General features: G+C 33.2%; 2 protein-coding genes and 1 pseudogene across 2 annotated transcripts; 2 read left to right on the forward strand and 1 right to left on the reverse strand.

Annotated features, from left to right (window-relative positions):
• Positions 1-2,313: 2,313 nt before the first annotated feature.
• Positions 2,314-7,256, forward strand: LOC125839823 (V-type proton ATPase subunit e1-like). Its single transcript, XM_049518825.1, has 4 exons — positions 2,314-2,468; positions 2,588-2,730; positions 3,116-3,163; positions 6,900-7,256. Exons 2-4 carry the CDS (start codon positions 2,633-2,635, stop codon positions 6,964-6,966), a joined length of 213 nt encoding a protein of 70 aa, XP_049374782.1. The 5' UTR covers positions 2,314-2,468; positions 2,588-2,632; the 3' UTR covers positions 6,967-7,256.
• A 1,117-nt stretch (positions 7,257-8,373) lies between these two features.
• On the forward strand, positions 8,374-11,067 carry LOC125839779 (putative late blight resistance protein homolog R1B-16; annotated as a pseudogene).
• Positions 11,068-11,826: 759 nt separating this feature from the next.
• On the reverse strand, positions 11,827-18,043 carry LOC125839795 (fatty acid hydroperoxide lyase, chloroplastic). The gene is made up of 2 exons (XM_049518794.1): positions 17,577-18,043; positions 11,827-13,014 (listed from the first exon to the last, which is right to left on the reverse strand). Exons 1-2 carry the CDS (start codon positions 17,976-17,978, stop codon positions 11,974-11,976), a joined length of 1,443 nt encoding a protein of 480 aa, XP_049374751.1. The 5' UTR covers positions 17,979-18,043; the 3' UTR covers positions 11,827-11,973.
• Positions 18,044-18,876: the final 833 nt, after the last annotated feature.

Below are 18,876 nucleotides of genomic sequence, written 5' to 3' on the forward strand. Positions count from 1 at the left end.
ATGTGTATCTAAATATGGAATATACAAAAAGAATAAGCATATACATCTAATTATGTGTATCTAAATATGGAATATACAAAAAGAATAAGCATATACATCTAATTATGTGTATCTGAATTTCATACGTTATATCTAAAAACATGTATCTCAAATACATAATAAGCATATACATTTAATTACGTGTATCTAACTATGAAATGTAGCTGAAACACATAAATTTAAGAGCAAATCACGATTGTAGAGTATGTCGTATCATGAATATCATGGTGTTGTTAAAAATCATGTATCTAAAATTAAATGGTGGATACATATACATATTCAGATACCCCATTACTAAAAATACAAACTCAGATCTTAATTAAGATTATTACTTATTGGATACACATGTTTCAAGGGCTATATCGAAATAATATTGGTACTACCACATCAATGTCACAATAACCAAAGAAAGCCTTAAAGAACACCAACAAACAAAAACTCTCTACAATACTCTCTTTGATCCTTTTGCTTTGTGGCATAACATAATCAAAACTAAGATTCATTTCTTTCGAAGACAAACAATCAAGACCCACTTTGAATTGAAAGTTTTCTCTGTAGCAGTTACTTTGATTTGATCTCGTTATAAATGAACAAGACAAAATAATATTTGGGTTTAGGAGAATTTGTTGGTCATGGTGATGATATCTTGAGAAGAAGAGAGTAGATTAGCTATTGTTAGAATGAAATTGTATGGTGAAATTTGAGTGATAAATATGGGAGGGAGGATTAAGAGATAGTGGTTGATTTGGAGTGAAAGAGTTAATTATGCAGATAATTAATCAATCCTAGTTTTAAGGGATGTGGGTATCTAATTGTATCTTCAAATAATATATTAATAAATGATATAAAATATTAAAAGTGCTAATATATGTAATTATTTGAAAGTAAAGATAATATTAGTATATATATAGTAGTGATGTATGTCTAATAAAATAGTTTATCCATTTTAAAATTATCTGAGGCTTGCGGGCCAAATGAGGCATGGCTAAATAGCCTCGTTCCTAAATGGGATGAAAAATTTGAACCCTACCCCATCTAGATTAAGTAGGCGTTTGGCCATGCGATACCATATCACGATATGGTATCGTGAGATGGAATCAGCGTTTGGACATGCAATTTTACGCTGATTCCATCTCATGATTCTATATCATGAGAGGTGATACCATATTCTCCAAAAATCATGATATGAATTATATGGTGATTCCATATCATGATTTGGGATCTTTTAATACAATAATTGATCCATGAATTTATATTTTGTTAAAACAACCCCACATTTATATTTACTAACCATTTGTTTCATATGTAAATAAAATTTATAATCACATCATTACTTTTTAAAATTTATTATTTTCACCGACATAAAGTTTATTATTCTCACCAACATATAGTCACTTTAACTCACACCTCACAATTGTGAAACTTTTCAACATTCACTTGAAATAATTAACCGGCATGTTAAAATAGTTGTCGAGGCAATTAGCAAGATGGCACCAACATTTATACAACCAAAAAAATGACTGGTGTACATTCCAAAATTCGATATAATACTCGATTTTGGCCTTGGTTTAAGGTAAAATTTCAATCACATTAATATATTTATTTTATGGCCTTAATTTAGTTACATATTTCCTATCAACTTTGTTCAAAGAGATAATATTTATTTTATGACTTTGCATTGTCTTGGAAGCACTATTTTTATTACTCTTACAAACATTATTTTTATGAAGTGCATTCTATAATGCTTCCAATTTATTTTATGTTCACTAAACTAATATTGATGTATTTTTTTATTTGGTAGGATTGTGTTGGTGCGATTGATGGAGCATATATAGAAGGGGAGGTTCCTAAAGCGGTGCAACAAACATATCGTAATCGCAAAGGAGGTTCCTAAAGCGGTGCAACAAACATATCGTAATCGCAAAGGAGGTTCCTAAAGCGGTGCAACACTACAATTTATGTTCAATTTTTTTTATTAAATTAAAGTTAGATGAAACAATTACTTAAGTGGAGAGCAAATAACTTTGTAATAATTTATTATGCGATTTTATAATTTTTTGTGTATTTGATAAGATTGAATAAACAATTGGGGCTATTTTAATAGTTTTACAACTTATGGAATTTTATGTTTATGAAAAAATATACAACACAAAAATTCCATATCGCATGTCCAAACAAACCTTCAATTTCATCTCATGATTCCATATCATGATACCATATCGCATGGCCAAACGGGCCCTAAGAACCAAATAAAATCAAAGCTTATTGAATAAGGACCATTTTGTCCCATTTTATATCCCGAACAACAATGACTGGATTACCCCGTTGAAAACTGAAAATTTCTGAATACCCTCAATGATTTGATCACATACTGATCCACCTCATTCCAACTTCGGATCCAGCTTCTCTCTCTGTTTCTCTCCATAACTGTACGTCTTCGTCTCTGTATATCTCCATCAGTTTTTGCAGTATACATCTAGTTCATCTTATGTGCTTTCGCTCAAATTGATTCTTCATTTAAAATCAAACATATTTTTTGGTAATGCAGGGAATAAGAGGCATCTGAGAGATTGTTGGTTAGATCCATACCAAAATGGGATTCCTGGTGACAACTCTAATTTTTGTTGCAATTGGTGTTATTGCATCTCTCTGCGCCAGAATCTGCTGCAATAAAGGGCCTTCTACTAATCTGTATGTTATTTTTTTGCTTCATATTGTCTAGATTTCTATAGGATGACGGTACTTACTTTTTTCGTGGATTAATTTACTTGGAGCTACTCATAACAGACTTTCAGATTTTGTTCCCTAATTTTAGTTTTGTATGTGTATCTGTAATGTATTAGCTAATTCTTTTTGGTTATTTCCTTCTAGAACTGCTAACTCAAAGGTGAATCCTAAGTTTATATTAATGATTTATTATTTGTATCTGGCTTAAAAATTTGGTAAAGTAAAGTAGTTTTTCCTTCTTCATCAATGGCTTGAGATATTTTGAGATTGATTTCTTTGTTAGTAATGCTGTGGAAGTATTTGAACTTTTTCTCCCCCTTAATGTGGTTGATTGTGTTTTATGATGCAGGTTACACCTAACATTGATTATCACGGCGACCGTGTGCTGTTGGATGATGTAAGTGTTATATATGGTTGAAATTTCTGTTTTACTTGCGAAACAAGATAAGGAGTAGATTAAAGTATTGTTCCATGAAATTCTTATACTTGAATATGTTTTGATGCCTATAAGTAGAGTATGAAATTTCATATTTTGTCCTTTTAAAGTTTGGGTGGATAAAATAGACTCTTTGTTCGAGCCACAGCATGGGCAGAAAGAAACGATTTATTTGAACCACTGATCTGTCACTAATTCTAAAAAAGCTTTCCAAATCTAGCAATCAGTTAAGCATGTCAAAGACAATTTGTTTCTAACTCACTGGAATATGTCTAATCCAATGGATCATAATATGAAGCATGGTTAACTGATTCTTTTCTAGAAGAATGAAGTTATCACTTTAGTCTTAGCTTTGGCGGAAGATGCACCTGAGTCTCTCATAATAGCAAGGCAATATTGTCAAAGGTGCAGTTAAGGCATGGTAATTTCTAGAGTTAGGCTTAATAAAAACTAGTACTTTGGATTGCTTAGGTAGCGTTTTAAGGAAGATACGAGGATGTTAGGAAGTGCAGCTCAGAAAATTTAATCGACCAGCAGTTTGTAAAAAAATTAGGTGAATTTGTGTGGCTCTTGGCTCTAGCTTGAAGAGGACAACACTTAAAAGATAAATATAACAGAAAAATAATGTCTTAATCGACAAAACAAAAAAACATTGCAGATGAACACAATATTATTAAGAAATACTGCTTTTCTTAACTTAATAACTTTGATATTAAGAAATACTGTTTTAAAATGAAGTTATTAATAAGGGATAGGAAATTAGAATTTTGTTTAAGAAATACTACAACAACAATAACAACAACAACTATACCTCAATCCCAAGCAAGTTGGGGTTGACTATATGAATCTTCATTGTCCATGTCGATCCTTTGAAACTCATCTCAGTCCAGAAAAAGTACATCTTTGCTTCTGCATTAAGTTGACTTTGAACTCAATTATTGGTTGCTACTTAAAATATTATGTCATAACAAAATTTTCAATCATCTATTTAAAAAATTGTTGTTTCATTATTATCGTTATTGTTTCTAGCTTTATATTTTTGATTCATAATGATTTATGTGCATTTCTACACTAAAGCACACATCTTACTTAATTTTTTCATAAAAGCGTCAGCAGACCTGTAACATTTAGCAGTTAAAACTTAGTTAGCGTAACCTAAACATCAGTGTGTGTGAGAGAAAGCAAATGATATATACGAAGTGAACAATGTTCAACTTGAGCTAAGGTTCAGTTGGAAGAAAATAAATAAATACCTTGATTACTTTTTCTTGACAAAGAAGAGACCATGTTAAAATTGAGATAAAGAATGCAATATTGGGAGCGCACATGGTAAAACCCCCGCTCTTATGCAATAGCTCGCGAGGTATCCCGCATTAGGCAAGCCCGGTGCGACGAGCTCGACCCAGAAGGCAAACCCCTTGCTTTTGCTGGCAAGGGATTTCGAACCTGAGACCTCCAACATGAAAGTCCCAAGCCCAAACCAATGCTGCAAAAAGGTTGAAAAAATAGAAGACTCGAGAACTGATGTATAATTGGCCATGGATTTATTTACTTGTAAAGTAATACTATGTGAAGTAGCAGAAAGGGAGCAATAAAACCTTTCTCATGTTAGAAAATGATTCTCCTAGCAATGTGTTGTAATAATTTAAGGAGAGTAGAGTCAGTAAACTAGGGGAGCTCATCTGCTTGTTACCTATTAGGCCACAAGGTTCTGAAGTGCAAGCATGCACCAAATTGAATTAACAATTTAAATTTATGAAATTACTCGTTCAACTTCTATCACATGAAATATTCCACAAGTTTTCCAGTAGACTCATAAAGAAAAATACTTGAAAGTTTACATTCAAATAGGAAAAGCTGAATCAGGTTTAACTGTAAACATAAAAAATCCTTCTGCCCTAGTCTATTCGATGAAATATGACTTTTATGGACAAATTTCTGATATGATCAGGATGTTTTAATACATTTGTGAATTACTGCCTCAGATGGGATATTTAACTACTCTCTAAATACTCAAGGTTCAATTTCAAAGTTTGTCTTATCTTTAACTTATTGATAATTTTTACATAATCATATTGCAAAGAGAGTGACATAAGTTTGATTTGCAGTTATGTTCTAAAAAAGGAAAAGAAAAAAGCTTGATTAGCAGCTGTCCCCAAGGGGATGGTTGAATGGTAGAGGTACAAGTGTTCAATCTCAGTTGGAGCACTCCCTTGAGTGTATCTAGTTAGCCATGGGGGCATGTTTACCCAACACATGTGCTTGTAGGTTGTAACAGGTTGCAAAAGTGAATTAGTCAAGGTTGGTGTAAATTGGCCTGGACAATATCATGAAGAACAAGTTTGATTAGAAACTTAAAAAACTGAAATTAACTTTTTTTAGTTTTCATGTGACCTAAAACCTGTAAAACACAATTTGAAGCTCAAACTCTCTTCCTTGATAGTTGTCACAGGAAGGATGAATGAAATGCAAATAGTGTGATCCAAATAGAAAATTCCATCTAATGAGAGGCTTGTGAACCTTAGTGAATTGCTAAAAATGTGGTTTTGACTTTTGTCTCACTTTCCCCACCTTTGCTTTTAAGTTGTTCGACTCTTCTGAATAACTTGAATCCAACTTTTGTCTTCTTGCTTCGCTTCTATAATTTTGCTAATTGCTTCATCGAATCTAAGTTTTGTGCTGCAGTAATTTCCTTTTGCGAATAGCACAGCTTCATCTTGTGAATCTTGCCAAAGGAATCTGAAGAATACCACTGTTGGCAAATATTAAGGCCTTCACTCTGATTGATTCACTTGTATTGGGAAAAAATACACTGTCCACCTATCAATATATTCTGTTAATCTCTCCAAAGGAAACCCTCTCAAGGGGTTTAGTAATCTTCTAATTAGGGGCTTTCTACGTTAGCTGCCAGGCACATACTATGATAGTTTTCATGAATCCTGAAGATAATTAGGAGTCATTATTCTTAAGGAAGCCACACTTTCGTGTCATTTTACGTAGTCATTGATGGATCATGAAATGCTTTTTGTTGCTCTCCCAGTGAGTTTGTATCTTAGTACACATAGCCTGAGGGGATCATAGAACTCGTGGTGACAAGAAAGTCTGTCTAAGAGATTTGATATCCAATTTAGATCAGGGGCTGTGATTACTGTCTGAACAGCTGAGAAAAGAATGAACATGAAGTAGTCTTAGAGTAATCCCAACTATAACTTTTTGGACTCCTAGTGCAACATCCGGTTGGGCAACTGACTTTGACAGTGCTGTAATTGTCTTCCAAATTTGGTCAACTCCTCGATCTAGAACTATAAAGATATATGATATCTCTTTGTTGTATCGTGACCGACAGCTCTCGAATACTAAACTTTGACAAGTACAGAGGCCTTTTCTTTAATTCTACCTTTTTAAAAATGCCTCAACTAGGTATTCACAAACATACAGCTTTATTATGCTGCCGACAGATATCTACATCTTTGAGCTTGATGATTTTCTGTCGAGCTTATGACTGGACATCTGTTATCCCAGTTAGGGCAGGCAGCAAATTTACTGGAAGGACTTGTTCCTAAATTTTTCCAATTATTGAGGTTTACCTACACGCGCACCCAAACATACCTGTCTTATTCATAAATTAGTGCTTTAATGAAATCCATTTCTTGTTTTATCAAAACATATGAAACATTTCCTTTGTTTTCTGAAATAGGTGGGCGATTGTATATCTTGCACAGCTGAAACCACTCATTGTTCCAGTTTTGAGTGAAGGGGAGTGAGTGCATTGTACCTCAAATTTTGGAGGGTGTTGATAGTTACTGGAGATTGCTGGACCCTAAGTATTCTTCTCTCAGGCCTTGTAAACTTTTCATCTGCTGCGAATAACTTGAAAATTTAATTTGTATATTGTTCATCTCTTCTGAAATGGTTCTGTACGAACCACCATTATAATATCCTCAGTCAATTCTGGGCTGAAGATGAGGATTGTATGTATTTTGGATTGGACTCTGAGTTGGATCGAGGATGATAAATAATCAAATGGCTGTATGTTCTTGCATTGTTTTTATGAGCTCATATCTACTAGTTGCTGTGATTTTAATTAATTTCTACACATAAATTCACATTGGAAGTGTTGGGTTCAAATGAACTTGGTATTGTAACACATGATCCGTCCCAAGCCTTTGAGAATTGAATTGCCTTTGATAGGGAACAAACTAGATGTAGTATCATTTTGATTTGATTCCAACATACATCTTTTTTGGAGAAAAAATGTTTTGGCCTAAGCCAAAAAGAGGGTGACCCACTTTATAGCAAGAACATAAAGAGGTTAAGAAATTATTACCTAGTCACAACACTTAAATAGTGGTGGAGGAAGCATCATCTACAAATCTAACAATGTTAATAGAAATCTTTAGATTGAACCTTCTAGCCCTACGCTTGCAATCACCTCAGTGACATCTAAATCCCCACTTAATCGGTCTATTTAGGACGTGAAGGAAGTCGATAGGACCAGGAAGAGAGAACTCTTTTTTTCCTCCTCCCTTCGGTCCAATTTGAATCCGTCCCAAAAATGAATGTGTCACATTGAGGTGACCATCACAAGATAAGATAAACTAATCAACCAAGACTTACTCACGAATTTATAACCTCACAACCACTTGCATTCCTAGAACTTGCAGACAATATGGCAGTAAGAAACTATTAACATAAAAAATCCTGCTAAACTGGTAATTAAAGACATAAATAGTGTTTTAAATGTTGTTTTAGCTGTGTAGTTTTATCATATTTATATCTTTTGCTTCTGGGAATTAAAGGCAAGGTTGGTGGAGAATTAAATTAGTAGCAGTACAGGTATAATAGTAGTCTAAAGCTAGTGGATTGCATAGTCAACAAACCAGTTGGCAATCCATTCACTACATTAGATGAGTACTACTTCCTCCATCCTAATTTATGTGTCTTAGTTTGACCAAACACAGAGCTTAGGAAACAAAGAGAGACTTGAATTCTTGTGATCTTTAAACTTGCCACGTAAAATGCTGGAATAAAAAAACTTACTAAACATAGAAAGAGACACTCTTTTTGGATAGACCAAAATGAAAAGTAAGACACTTGAGTTGAGACGGAGGGATTAGTTTGCTTGGTTATGAGAAAATGACTTCATAAGAAAAGTCAATTGTGTGGGAGGTAGTACTTCATTCATGTGCTTCACCTTCTTGACTGTTTCATATATTTGACTAATAAAGCTAAGTGCTCACAGAAAAAGAAAGCAAAGAAACATAAAATTCAAAGAGGAAACAAAATGGCTTATGCTGCTCTTTCTTTCACTTATGCATACACTGCAACAACTCCTTCAGTCTAAATCACCTTTGATTTGTACTGGAAACACCTCTATACAACAACATGTTGAACCTCTTTATCAAGATTTATGTGATCTTCAAGTTTTTCTTGAGAACACCACAATGGAAGTCAAAGATATTGAAGATGTCAAGGTCTTAGAAAAGAGGATCAAAGATGTAGTCTACAAAGCAGAAGATAGAATTGATTCAAGCTTGAGAAGCATCATTCTACTAGATAATGGAGACGACGATCGCGTAAGGGCTTGTAAAGCCTTCAATGAAGAATTGCAACAAGTGGAAAAAGTTGTTTTCTCAAGAAAGAGGTGATGGTGATCAAGTTTAACAAGCATATTGGATTTTAGCAAATTACCAGAATCAGCAACAACTTTCCCTTCATCACGACAAAGTACAACCGAGGAAAAGACGGTTGTTGGGATGAAAGATGACCTCAATACCATACTAAATTGCATCAATGCTCAAACAAAAGAGCTAATAGTCATATCAGTTGTTGGTATGGGTGGTATTGGTAAGACAACTCTTGCCAGAAAAGTTTTTGATGATTCAATGATTCGTTCTCAATTCTATAAACATGCATGGGTCACTATCTCTGAAGATTATAATAAGAGACAAATGCTTCTTGATGTTGTCTCTTCAATTACTGAAATCAATCAAGAAATCATGAGCAATGATAAACTAATGGAGACGGTGTACAAAGGTTTAAAGGGTAGAAGATTTCTAATTGTTATCGATGATCTTTGGTCTTTGGAGTACTGAGGCTTGGAATCTTATGCGAAGAATATTTACAAATGATTACAATAAAAGCCGAATTATACTAACCACTCGTCTAAAGAATGTAGCTAATCATGCTAGCTCCTCTGATTTTCCTCATGATATGTCTTTTCTAAGTTTAGATGATAGTTGGAATCTATTTACTGAAAGACTATTCAAAAAAGATCCTTGTCCTCCACAACTAGAAGTAACAGGGAAGCATATCATACAACAATGTCAAGGATTGCCTCTATCCATTGTTGTCATTTCTGGACTTATAACGGACACACGATAATTGGAAGAAAATTGAGGAAAATTTGAACTCATTCTTTGGTACGGCTTCAGAGCAGTGTCAAGCTATTCTTTCTTTGAGCTACAATTACTTGCCTCAATACTTGAAGGCATGCTTTCTCTATATAGGAAGTTTTCCTGAAGATATGGAGATTCGTGTTTCGAAGTTGATTAGCTCATGGATTGCTGAGCAATTCATAAAGGCAAGAAGCAATACAAGGTTAGAAGTGGTGGCAGAGGAGTATCTACAAGAGTTAACAGATAGGAGTCTAATTTTGGTTGGTGGACGAAGGGCTAATGGAAGGATCAAAATTTGTAAAATTCACGATCTTCTAAGGCAGATGTGCATAAGAGAAGCTCAAATTGAAAATGTTGTGCATTTCACAAACAATGATATCTCAGATGGCATAAATGATCATCGTCGAGTGATCATTCCATATCTTATTCAGGATTATTTTCGTGATCATCCAAAGGATAGGAATGGTAAGATTACAACCCGCAGCTTGATCTTTTTGGGACGTCAATCTTATGAAGTTACTGGAATATATTACTGGCCCTATAGTATTTCAGATTTCAAGCTGCTTAAGGTGTTGGATGCACATGAAATCGGCTTTGATTTCTCTCGTATAATACCTCAACTTGTACATTTGAGATACGTTGATGCAAGAGTTAACGATCCTTCTTCACTGGCCAAATTGTTCAATCTACAAACCATAATCATTTATTCACAAAAGAAGAATGTGCAGCTCCCAACAGAGATTTGGACAATGTCCGAGATAAAACATGTGGATATTACAGATGTGGATATGCCTAATCCTCCTCTTGGAGAACAGCCTTTGTTTCTGAATAACTTGCATACACTTGCTGTCAAATCCTCTGCTGTTGTGTTGAAAATCTTGAGAAGTTTTCCCAATCTGAATAAGCTAAAGATAAACGACGTACGGAGTACTGAGTGGAATGCTTTTCTTGATTGTCTCCTTGTTCTAGAGGGGCTTGTGAAACTAAATATACAAGCAGCAGCATCACTCAATAGTCCATTCTTTCTCTCTAAAGATATTTTCCTGCCGAATCTCGCCAAATTGAGTTTAAATTCTACATTTTTCCCATGGGAAGATATGGCAGTGTTTGGTTAAGTTACCAAATCTTGAGGTGCTCAAAGCAGATAATGCATTCTGGGGGACAGATTGGAAACTAGATGAAGATGTTGTGTTTCCTGAATTAAAATATCTCGGAGTTCATCATGGAAATCTGGAAAGATGGGAAGCAACAAGTGATAATTTTCCGATGCTTGAGGAACTATACCTGTCTTGGTTGCATTTCCTAGAGGAGATTCCCGAGAGTATTGGAGAAATAATGACGCTGAAATCAATCAAAATAAGAGGTTGCAACTCTGCAGTCATCACTAGTGCAGAGCAAATTCGAGAAAATCAAGAGATCTATGGTAACTACGAGTTTCATGTTCGATTTGTGATATATTGAAATAAGGTACTTTAAAGCACTCTTTGATTATGAGCCAATTCTTAATATGCTCATTGTGTGATTTTCTGTTTTCTTTAGTGACTCGAACCCACAACCTTAGTGTTGGAGGTTCACTGAGATTTTATCTTAGGCATCCTCAGTTAACATTTTTTATATGCAGGGGCAGGAAAGGATGATCAAAGATCTTCAGTTGGAAAATCTGTTGGTGTAGTTAACACAGAGTGAGATGTAGTAGTGTTTTGAATCTTTGATCCAAACAACTGATCTTGAGAGTTTAAGCATGCTTTTTTTGTAGGCATAATACATAAATATGCCATTTAACTTAATCTCATATGATATCTATGTCTTCCAACTTTGGATGTGCATAAGTAGACACTTAAATTTGTATATAGTTGAATAAGTAGACATAAAGGTCCTACATGGTATAATACATGTCGGACACCATGTAGGACGTGAATTGTCACGTAAGACGCCAAGTAGGCCATCTTGTTCAACTCTATACAAGTTTAAGTGTCTACTTGTACACACCAAAACATGGAGGACATAAATATTAGACGACGCCAAGTTAAATGACACATTTATGTATTATGCCTTTGTTTTAATAGTTAGATATTTTGAATCTAATAGTAGTTAGATTCCCCTGGAATATTTTGATATTTGATTTGCTTTATGTTGAAGCCTTGGAGGTGAAATTAAATTTCTACAATTAGAACTTAGATTCATGTTCCAACTTTATTTGTAAGAGGATAAGACAATAATCATAAGTTAGAACAGAAAACAAGCACTCTTCTTGAACTTTTATTTGAGAAATTATATTACAAATCACAACAGGAGGAGAGAAAAGCCAGCCACTGATGACTTAATTTCAACATGTCTAGCAAACTTAAATTTTGCTGCTACACAGCCCAAAACTCAACTGGCTTTTTTCACAGATCTGAGTGAACCAGATGAGAAACTCACAGAATCATACTTTTGGAAAATGTAAGCCACAATCAAAGAAGCAGTTAGAGTAACTATATCTTTAGCAGAACATTGCTTGTTTGATTCAGTAGGTCTCCCAGTCTGTGGACCATTAGACCAAAACAAATAATTCAGCAATTCTTTCCCTTTTTCCTTTGTAAATCTCTCCAACACAAACTTTTCAGGTTCATCAAACACCTTTGGATCTTTCATCACTAATGGCTGATAACCACAAAGTAGTTCCCCTTTCTTGATTTCGTATACTGAATCATGTGAGCTCAGCTTAAAGTCTTTTCTTGCTCTTGCATATTGACTTGGCACTGGTGGACTAAGCCTAAGTGTTTCATAAACAAAAGACTGAACAAGTTCCATTTCTTTAACACTTTCAAAACTCAAGTTTTCTGGATTTACGCTGACTTTGTCTCTTACTTCTTTCCTTAGTTTCTCTTGCATCTCCGCGTTTTTCTCATCTCCAAGATTCCCCAAAAGGGTTGGCAAGAAAATGGTGAAACCACCAAAAGCATTGAACCCAAGAATGAACAAAAGGTTATGAATGGCTTCTTGTTCTGTGAGCTGAAACTCTGTTTGTGCCCTGTTTAACACTTCCTTAGCTTCATTTTTGACGAATTGAACGAGTTTTTCATAATTACCTTTGACAAGAAAAAAAGGGTATGCAAAAGAATGGACTAAAATTTCTTCAAGGGGTTGAAGGACACCAATGCTGACAGTAGGTGCTAATTGAATAGCTAGCCATGAATCAAGAAAGATGTAGCCAGAATTGGCGATTTCCGGGGAGACTGATGGATCAGCGCCGAGGAGAGTGAGGGAGAAGAAGTTAAAGAGGAATTTTTGGAGTGCAGGAAGAAGAGAAGCTTCCTTTGATTTTGAAAGATCTGCTTCAAAAGTTGTAAAAATTGTATCAAGCTCTTTAAGGAGTGTAGGCACCCATGTTTTTGAGCTTCTTTTTAGAATGTCCAGTGAAAAATTCTTAATCTGCAAAATTAACATTATACACTGTGTAAGAATTTCTCATTCCATTTTCTCTAAAACAAAAGAAAGCAATCAGAACAGAGGAGTCACTGATCAAGTTGCTAGTCAAGAAGGTAGTTAAGTGCATGAATTGTCTTGCGATCATGCAGGGTTCTGGAAAGAGTCGCATCCTAAGAAGTATGATGTACATGAGCTAGTGATGCATCATATCTAGCTTAATTCTGTGGATTTTACAGCTTGAATTACACAATGACATGACCTATAGACCATTTGGGGGTGGCGCTCCTAACGAGATTTTTTCAATATTCAAAAGTTCGAACTCGAAACCTCTAATCAGGGGTGAAACAATTTCATCACTGTACTACAATTCATGTTGTTGACATGACCTATATAAATTTCAAAAGAAAAAAAGAATCAAAATTGTTTCAACTAGCAATACATAATGCTTGTATCTTTTGTTCTATGAGTCTGTTTAAATCGACTTAAAAGTTGGTCAAACTTATAGCTTTTAGAAGTGTTTGACAAAGTTTAAAATAACTAAAAATAAGTTTGGAAATAGGTTAAAACTACCCTTAAACTATTCAAAATAGATTAAATATACCCTTAAACTATATTTCGGCTCAAAAATATCCTTTCCATCTAACTATTGAACCACACTTACCCTTCTGTTTAACGGAAGAGTTATGTGGCATCCATGTGTGTATTAAAATGTCACATGGACCTCCACATGTGCACGCCAACACACCCACCTCCACATAGAAGCCCTAATTTCAGTCAGTTTTCCCACATTTCATCATTTCACCAGCCTCAATTTCACCCCTATCCCTCATTTCACCCCTTTCTCCATTAAAAGACCTAAGAAGATTCCATTACCCTTTCTTATTTAGTCCGTTTCAAAAGAATATCTATTTTTTACATCTCTTTAATTTCAATTTTACACGTAACATGTTTAAAGCCACATAGTTAAATGACATTTTGGTATATTCTACATATCCTTAATTTAAGTCCACAATATTCAAAAGTCTCTCTACTTGCTTAAACTCCATGTCAAGTCAATACAAGACAACATAAGTCAGGGATTGATTGAACGTACGAAATAGATTGTTGCATCTCATGCGATTGGAAAAGCACGAAAAGGACAAGCTACTGACTAAACAATCAAATCGAAATGGAGAGAGTAAATAATAACAGTTACTGAATGAATGAAATAAAACTCAAAACACAAGATATTCTTAGACAAATGCTGGTTTTATCAAGGCATAAGCTAGCCACACGAGTCAAATCATGCACAAATAACAAACAAACAAAAAAAATTAAAAACATGTCATATTCATGTTCTTGAAAAAACAAAATAAGAAAAATCTACTAGTGATTTAAGGTGGATATTTTCACATTAATAGTAGCCATGTGTAAAATGTGAATGCCTAGACTGGTTATTTCACTGAAATGTTAACTCACTTGTCATCTACTCCCCAATAATTATATGAGGACAATACGTCAGACAAATTTGTGACATGGCCCAATAGTTGCTTTAGGACAATATGCACATGATCATGTGTCCTTGATTCTCTTTCCGTCTCATTTTATGTGACACTTTTCAGATTTTGAGATTTAAATAAATTTATTTTTGACCTTAATTTTTTATAGATCTTTTAAACATTTTGAATTATCAATTATTGTGACTTATAGTACTTTTTACTTGGTTTACAAATATATAAATTTCATTCAATTTTTTTTTAAAGATTTCATGTGCAAATTAAGTGTCACATAAATTTGGACAGAGGGAGTATATAATTATTCATGAGATGTGAATAATATTATTAAAATGGAAGTGATTTCTCCAAGAGTTACAAAACAAGGCGCATCCAATAATATTTTTTGATCATATTTACATCGATCAATTTTTCACTCCTAACTAAAATATTTGTTTTATTGGTTACTCCTATTTCAATTATTAACAATTGTGATCAGTTTTAGAGATTGTATTTCTCTTGGCCACTAATAAAAGGGAAAGGGCCACAACAAAGAGGACACTCTTAAACTGAAGGAACAAGCCAAAATATATAGTAGTACTTAGTTGGCTATTAATGGTCCGCTAGCATGGGCCGAACTATCGCTGTTCTTATATACATACCAAAATGGTAATGGTCCTTCATCGGTAGTGGTAATGGTTCATTCCGAGCCATAAAAGTAAAAAAAAAATTAAGGAAATTTAGAGAAATTTCACTAATTTAGGAATTAATTACTTTTATTATTACGAATTTTACTGAATTTTGGTATTTATAGATACGTCTAGATACATATATATCTCGAGATACATGAGGTCAAAATTAGATTTAATTTGTTCTAGATAATACATCATATCCAAGTGGATTTGCATGTATATGAAATATATAACAAATCTCGCTCGCTACTCTCTTTTGTATTTGATATCCCAGATACATATGAATCACACTAAATATACATGTATTTGGTGTGATTCGCATGTATATGAGATGCATGACTATCTTGTTCACCTCTCTCTCTCTCCCTATTTTGGTATATCGGGTAACAAAAATACATGTATCTAAGTGTATTTTTCTCAATATACAATAGGAAACTCTTAATTAATAGTAAAATACGTAATTATTTGAAAGTATAGATAGATTTAGTATATATGGTATGAATGTATGTCTAATAAAGTAGTTTCCAAAAAAACAATTCATAAATTTCTTCTCTTTCCGTTATTATAATGCAATGCAAAAGATCAGAATTCTAAGTTGCTTTTATAATGATTGGAACTTTTTTCTTATGTGAAATATATGTAAATATATTGAAATAATATATTGATAATATTAACGAATAAATATGGCATTGTATAGTAACAGAAACTTTTGATAGTTTTCACATTTTGGGAATTTATCATGAAGAAAAATATACAATTTAAGAGATTCAGATTACGTATTCAAAATTCAAAAAAAACTTCATATTAATTTAATTTCATACTATAATTTTGTATAGCATGGTCAAACGAACCCTAAGTCATGTTGATGAGAGGAAGACAATGAATTTTATTTAAAAATTTATTAATCTGATAACTAAATTTATAGGCAAAAATTTTAGGTGTTGTACTGTAAAAACGATGTGAGACTGAAAGGAGATAAATGTCATAACTAGTAAAATGTTGACACCTGTACTAATATTTTTAAATATTTAGTTCATAAGTTAAGATATCTTACTATTATATTTAAAATTAAATTTATACTACTTTATCTAATTAAAGATATAACTAAATTTAGGAAAAAATTATGCCTCAAATTTAATATTATTTTATTTCATCTGAAAAATAGAATAAAATAATTCCAAATTTATAATCTCAAGACTATAATTTCGAGATAAATTTGTTTGTAAACCAATATTTGGAGTATCAAAATCAATTGTCTTATGGTGGTCATTTCTCTTTCTTTTACTATTTAATTTGAAAGTGATAAAAAAAATTATATTTTCTTCATAGTTAGGCAAAATGTAAAGGAATGGCTGAAGCTAGCTTACAAAGAACTTTTGTCTCCGTCAGATATTTTCTAATTTTTATGATTAAATTATGAAATCGTGAAAATAAAAAATAAAAAGATCAAATATACCTCTTTATTTTCATCTTTTAGCTTAGTTTGTCTTTAATTATACAACATAATCAAATATACACCTATTATTATCAAAATATTCAAAAATAAAATTACCCTCATTTAGTTGGAATTTCCCAAATCAATTAAAACATAACGATTCAATTTAATTTATCCATTTTGAATGAATCCTCAAATCACAAATTTTCGTTGTAGAAAACATTTAGCCTATAGTCGAGGAAATTATAATTCATTTTTAAATGTCTAAATCATTTAAATTTAAATTTAAATTTAGTATGTACAGCAATCCTACAACAATCTCCTCATCACCCCACTACGATTAAATTATCTAATCATAGTACGAGGACTCTCAACGGCCAAAGGGTAGCAACTTGTTGGACCTTGGAATGTATTCAGAGTACACAGAGCCAGAATTTTACTTACGGGGTCAAAAAATTATCATATAAATTTAAATTTGTGATCTAAATTAATTTTGAACTCGGATCACTTTATTAGAATCTTTATTTGTGTTTATGTCCGAAATTAAAAAAAAACTTATTTATAATTTTTTTTTTTAAAACTTAACTTTGAGATTCAACTTAACCCCCTTTCTCCAAACTAGCCCACCCTGAACACAAGGGTCAAAACACCTAAAAAAAATTGTATGAATTCGAGTAGATACTTCAAGTTTTTTTAAAAAAATTGAATGGGCATTTGTATATAAAAATAGTGAAATTTGAAAATGAAATTTGGAGATTGGAGTTGTGTTTACACATGAATACAAATTAGAGATGTTTATGAATTTTTGTGAGTGATTTTGAATGAAATATCTTTTTGAAGTTTTTCGCAATCCGAAATTCAACTTTCAAAAAAATTGTAGCAATTCTATGTTCAAACAATTTTCACCGGCTAAGCAGTGACTAAAGTTTGCATAATTTAGGGAGATGAAAAAGTGTATGTATATACCTGGGCATGTTTAGGTTCAGAAGTATCGAGATAAGCACAAACACGCATATCTCCAGTATAAACCACACTAGGCATGAAATCCCCAACAAGCACATTAGCTTTCTCTACAATCTCCATATCAAACAGATGCGAAAACGATTTCACATCTAAAACCGCCACCACATTTGGATTCACACTGCCTACAAACGGAAAACACGGCGGCACGTTCGTTCTGAAAACCGTGCTTTTGTGCTTTTCCATTCTCTTGGTGAAGAAATTTTCGGGTTTTTGGAACCAGAAATAGTCTAATCGATCGGCGATTGGCCCTAATAACGGCAATCCATAGCTGCCCGGAATTGTACGGACGGGAAGAGTAACCGGCGCCGGAGTTGATAGAGGAGCAGAACTCATTATCGGTATCATTTTTTTTTTCAATCTGCTAAGTGGGTGCGATTGCTTGAGGGAAATAAATGCGTGTATTATAATGTCTGTTTATCGCTATGAAATATCATATAGCTCTTCTGTGGGTGTGTTGTTACAAAGAAAGATACATAAAATAAAAATATATTATCGGTTTATCGCTATGAAATCTAGTAAATACTATTAGGAGAGTGAGATTGGTGGAAAATGAGAGTTTGGGGGTGGGATAGTCAAGTGGGGTTGAGGGCGTTGGGTGGATGGGGAGGAGATAGTAAGCTAGGAATAACATTATCAATATGAGTTGTGGTGTAATAGTAGGACTATTTCACTCTTAACTCGAAGTCTAGTTTGAGCACTGGGTATGGAGAAAATTATGTCGGGAGCATGACCCTACTAATGCATGATCCCGATTTAGTTAGAACTCTAATGCGAACTCTAGATATCGGGTGAATTTTATTTTACTTTTAAAAAAAATAGAATATCATTAATAAAAGGGAGAATGACCTAATACACTCCTCAACTTCTCATTTAGAGTTGATATACTTCGTTATGAAAGCGGCTCATATAGACCCTTACCGTTATGCAAATGACTCGCATATACCCCTACTGTTATAAAAATAACTCACATATACCATTCATCTAACGGAAGTAAAAAAATTAGTTTTAAATTTATATTTTTGACTTTCATTTTTTTTTAAATAGAGGTATATGTGATCCTTCTAGCAAAGTATGTTCAAGGTAAATTTATTCTTTTTCATACATAATTTTTTTTTTGACTTCTTTGATTATCATATTTGAGTTTCTTATTCTTATTTTTTTCTTTCATTCTTTAATGTAAAGAAAAAAAATTAAAACTAAATTTTTTGTGGCTATATTAAATTTAAGACTTTTTTTCGGCTAT

The sequence above is a fragment of the Solanum verrucosum genome, unplaced genomic scaffold, assembly GCF_900185275.1.
Source record: "Solanum verrucosum unplaced genomic scaffold, falcon-dt-bn FXZP01000175.1, whole genome shotgun sequence".
Lineage (NCBI taxonomy): Eukaryota > Viridiplantae > Streptophyta > Magnoliopsida > Solanales > Solanaceae > Solanum > Solanum verrucosum.

Excerpts from the sequence above, each read along its gene's own strand:
- LOC125839823 (XM_049518825.1), top strand. The coding sequence starts at position 2,633 with ATGGGATTCCTGGTGACAACTCTAATTTTTGTTGCAATTGGTGTTATT. Across the intron at positions 2,731-3,115 it reads AAAGGGCCTTCTACTAATCT|GTTACACCTAACATTGATTA; the intron begins GTATGTTATTTT and ends TTTATGATGCAG. Across the intron at positions 3,164-6,899 it reads ACCGTGTGCTGTTGGATGAT|GTGGGCGATTGTATATCTTG; the intron begins GTAAGTGTTATA and ends TTTCTGAAATAG.
- LOC125839795 (XM_049518794.1), bottom strand. The coding sequence starts at position 17,978 with ATGATACCGATAATGAGTTCTGCTCCTCTATCAACTCCGGCGCCGGTT. Across the intron at positions 13,015-17,576 it reads CTGAACCTAAACATGCCCAG|ATTAAGAATTTTTCACTGGA; the intron begins GTATATACATAC and ends TTAATTTTGCAG.